The sequence below is a fragment of the Lycium barbarum genome, chromosome 8 (assembly GCF_019175385.1).
Source record: "Lycium barbarum isolate Lr01 chromosome 8, ASM1917538v2, whole genome shotgun sequence".
NCBI classification, from domain to species: Eukaryota; Viridiplantae; Streptophyta; class Magnoliopsida; order Solanales; family Solanaceae; genus Lycium; species Lycium barbarum.
The window spans coordinates 81511265-81515631 of NC_083344.1; the positions used below are offsets into that span (position 1 = coordinate 81511265).

Below are 4367 nucleotides of genomic sequence, written 5' to 3' on the forward strand. Positions count from 1 at the left end.
TCATTGGAAGAAATGCGTGGAGGTGGGACACATGTTTGATTATTAACAGTAGGAAAAAAAATTGATATTGACTTATATGCCCTTTGTCATACCCAACCCTTCACTTATTAATAGTAGAAAAAAATACTTAGATGTTTATTGACTTCATATCTTAATAATTTATAGTAATCCTAAATTTTAGGTACATAATTCAAATAAGAAAAGATTTAATAATCAAATTTTAATAGATTTTTAAGTTCTAAATATTAGAAAAATTATTAAATGACTATTTTGTCTATTGTAGAGTTATTTAATGAAGGACAAAAATTTTAATCAACAATTTCTAAGGCCCTTCATGCTTTTAATATAGTATGATAGATAGATTATTATTTTGCACCCAAATGTCACATGCCCTCTTTTAATTAGTCATCATGTCAAGTTGCCCGTGAGTTGTATCCCACACACTTTGTAATTTTAGCTGATTGTCAAGAATGTATCTACTTGGAACAAATTCAATGTAGTCTGAGTACATAATACGAACAAGGTTTAGTTGAGGTGTCTAAGTGAAAGATCTTGCCAACCACAAGTGTCTTTCGATGAGTTCAGCCTTTAATGAATCACTAATGGATATTAATAGGAATGATCATTCATGTGGAATCAGATGCCTCAAAATCTTGTCCAAAGTATGTTGAGTAGTACGATATTGTCGGACTGTTGTATCCTAGAAGGGACAAATCAAGAAGATTACTGCTGACTGGTAAAGGTTTGTTACAGTGGACTTGAATCTCCTTAAAGAGAGAGATATCTGCGCCTGAAGATATTTATTTTCTTTAATTTATTTTTCAATTGTTATTGCATTTTCACCATCAATTTGGAGGTCCGGCAGTAATTTTTTTTTCTATATTTAAAAAAAAAAAAAACCCTATCCTTCCCGGCATTTAATTTCTTCACCCGTTCCAAATTTTGGACCAAAGAAACAGACATTGTTTCTCTCAAACAAGACCACCAACAGGCCCCAATCACAAACCATGTCACCATTCAAACACCATCTTTAGCGAAGATTTTTCTTTTACAATCAACAAAGATATCATCATAAAACTCTAATAATATAACAACAGACATAATTAGTGAAATAGGTCAAAAAGAAATTATGCCAAACTCTTCAGATATTTTGGAGTTGGCTCCGGGATAGGCTTCGATGGTGAAGGTATGCAAATAGTGAAAAAAGAGAAGAAGGGTAAAAATGAAAACATAATTATGTGGGAAATACAACGCGCGCTTGTGTTTCACTCACTTATCACAGATCTGTTTGGTTGGTGTTTTAAGGAGGTATTTATTTCGTTTTTATAAAGTTCAATGGGGGTAATAAAACTCCTGCAAAGTACGAATGTGTAATTGAGAACTTGACACAAGTATGAGGTGTTATTATGCATTTCCCCCCTTAAATAAACACAAACTAGGCATTTCAATAATATCTGAATTGAAGCGGAAAGAAAAAATATTTAAAGTATGAAAAGGAGTTTGAGGATCAAACATAGATGTCCACCAATTCCTACATAGTATAACTACTTCATATCTAGAAATGCTAGACATGCGACTTCATATCTAATAAGGCTTGTTACATTTGAAAGAACATGTAACTCAGTTGAAGTTCACACAAGACTTGACGATCATAACTAGCGAACTGAAAGATAGCCTTTTCGATTGAGGAGAAGGGAATGAGTAGATTTGAACCTCATTCCCTTATACAATCACAAACCATGGTACCATTCAAACACCACCTTCAGCCAAGATTTTCTTTTAAATCTTCAACCAAGATATCATCATAAAACACTAATAAATAGCAACAGATATAATGCAAACATGCGACTTCATATCTAATAAGCCTTTTCGATTAGCAAAAAAGGTTTTAAAACAAGATATCATCATAAAACACTAATAAATAGCAACAGATATAATTATGTTCACACAGATATATAGCAAAAAAGGTTTTAAAAAAATTATGTCAAACTCTTCAGATTTTTTGGAGTTGGCTCCTGGATAGTCTTCGATGGTGAAGAAGGTACGCAAATGGCGAAACAGGGAAGACGCGGGAAAATGAAAAAATTATTAAGTGGAAATTCACGTGCATGTGTTTCACTCACTTATCACAGATCTGGTTGAGATATTACAAGGGGGTAAAAGGATTCCCACAAAGCATAACACAAGTCTGAGGCTATTATTATGCATTTTTCCTTAAATAAACACAAATTAGGCATTCCGAAAATATCTGAATTGAAGGGGAAAGAAAAAGTATTTAAAATAGAAGTTGAAAAGGAGTTTGTGAATCAAACATAGATGTCCACCAACTCCTATAACTAGCCAACTTGAAGATAGCCTTTTTTTCCCGATTAAATAGAAGGCCAAGGAGAACTTGAACCTGCATCTACTGTATAGGGAGACACCTGCGGCTATTACTAAACAATAAACCTTAGTCTAAGATAACTAAGCTCTTAACCCTATGCTTAAACACGATTTCCAACTCAGTCTCCACCGCGATACAATCTTTGACAATATAACCTCATTCCTCATCATGTAACTGAGTTAGAGGCATAAAACCAGGATAACCATTATTCATCGTCCTTGTAGTTGAAAACCAAGTACAACCTGTCAAAACAAAAAATAAAATAAAATAAAGAAACTATTAGACATGTAAAAAGGAATTTAATTTTTAAAAAGAAAACTAACCATTGAATTAAAATGGTATTCATCTTGCAAGAATTTCACAGAAACAAAAGATTTGAGATATTAAAGACATTCCATGTGAAGAAGAACTAAAGTTCATGTAATGCTCAATTTTTTGTCTTACAAAATCGCTTATGACCTCCACCCTTTATCTGATCATTGATGCAAATGCTGTAGTTTGCCTTCAGTTTTTGATAGTGATCAAAGTCCTTGGAATGAACAGAAACTAAGAATATGGAGATGTTATGTCCCCTATTTTGCTGGTTGCCTTTAGGAAATAACCAGAGCTTCCTACACAAGAAACATAAGTGTTCAGCAAAGAATAAATTCAAAATGAGTGATGGTGGAAAACAATGTGCCAAGGAGATGAAGGAACTACCATTTGTGATCTCCCACAGTAAATTCTTCAGAATACCAATCTACCCCTAGATTTGAGAAATTATTGATCTTCCATTCACTCTTAAATGAGTCATTAGATTTTACCATGGACAAACATTCACCAACAGGTTGCCTTTGGATAGGTTTAACTCGTTTTTTTTTTCCCTCCCCACTCGGACCGACCCACTGCCTTGGCTGACCGATATCTCTGCTGCAAAGACACAGTCGTCGGCAACAAGGTATCCAGCCTCGTTAAATGTTTTGTGAGGAAGAAATTTGGGAAGTCCCCATTCGGACTTGGTGGAATGCAAGCGCTGCATTTTTCCTAAATCAAGGCAGAACAGTAGAGTCAACTCAGCCTATCATCAATCAATTTTAGTTAAAGATAATAATATCCATTTAACCAAAATTAGGGCATAAGATATATAACACACTACTATTGTACCTCGCACTGTAAAATAATTGTTACAGAGTTGATAGAACAAAAAGAAGGTAAATTTAGCATTGACCTCCCCAACCAGCAGGCAGGGAACTTGTCCCCGAAATGGCCAAGTAAACTGAAATATGTTCACTTCCTTTTTCGCTTCTGTTCCCATCAGGATAGATTATCATTTTCCGGCATTATGTCCAACAATTCATCAAACTTTCATATCCTTAATGAAATGAAGAAACCAAGATAGATCATGCATACAAAGGTTGGACAGTAATCTTTGATACTATAAAATGTTTAAAATTCATTAACACGACTGACTACAATTTCCAATCGTTTTCCTTCATCTTGTTGCATATGTCAATTATTTTTCCTGTTTCACACTAAACAATTAGTTTGAATGTTTAACGTCAAGTTGATCTTTCGCAAAGTCATCATTATTACTTTCTGCCCTGTATTTTCTAAATTTTAAAGGTAATAAGAAATTACGATCTCCCAAAGAGTTTTTACTTCATTAAAAGTAAAAGACAGAATATTAGGACCAGTTATTGTTTTAGGGGGTAACGATTATAAAAAAAAGTCAAGTATAGGGATAACTAGGACCAAATATATATAGTTTAAGGGGATTTGAATAAAATGCTTCAAGATTAGAGGATCTTTAGGTAATCTTGTTTATCCTAAAAATGGATATCAATTAAATTTGTACGCGGTGCTAAGGATAAACGATTTGATTTAATACGATTGAGTTATTATGTGATAAACAATGAAGTAAACACAAATGTAAAAGATCTGACCACAGTGGACAATGAGCGGCCTCGGGTCCTGGGAACCGAGATCGAACCACAATGGCAGAGTA

The 4367-nt window shown here is 33.9% G+C and overlaps 1 protein-coding gene across 1 annotated transcript; it reads right to left on the reverse strand.

Annotated features, from left to right (window-relative positions):
* Positions 1–2166: 2166 nt before the first annotated feature.
* LOC132605116 (MATH domain and coiled-coil domain-containing protein At2g05420-like) lies at positions 2167–3584 on the reverse strand. The gene is made up of 3 exons (XM_060318379.1): positions 3083–3584; positions 2828–2994; positions 2167–2625 (listed from the first exon to the last, which is right to left on the reverse strand). Exons 1-3 carry the CDS (start codon positions 3187–3189, stop codon positions 2540–2542), a joined length of 360 nt encoding a protein of 119 aa, XP_060174362.1. The 5' UTR covers positions 3190–3584; the 3' UTR covers positions 2167–2539.
* Between the last annotated feature and the right edge of the window lie 783 nt (positions 3585–4367).

What these genes read in the sequence shown, in the direction of transcription:
- LOC132605116 (XM_060318379.1), bottom strand. Translation starts at nt 3,189, where the DNA reads ATGGTAAAATCTAATGACTCATTTAAGAGTGAATGGAAGATCAATAAT. An exon ending in ACTGTGGGAGATCACAAATG is followed by an intron (nt 2,995 to 3,082) that starts GTAGTTCCTTCA and finishes TTTCTTGTGTAG; the next exon opens with GAAGCTCTGGTTATTTCCTA. An exon ending in TGGAGGTCATAAGCGATTTT is followed by an intron (nt 2,626 to 2,827) that starts GTAAGACAAAAA and finishes TTGTTTTGACAG; the next exon opens with GTTGTACTTGGTTTTCAACT.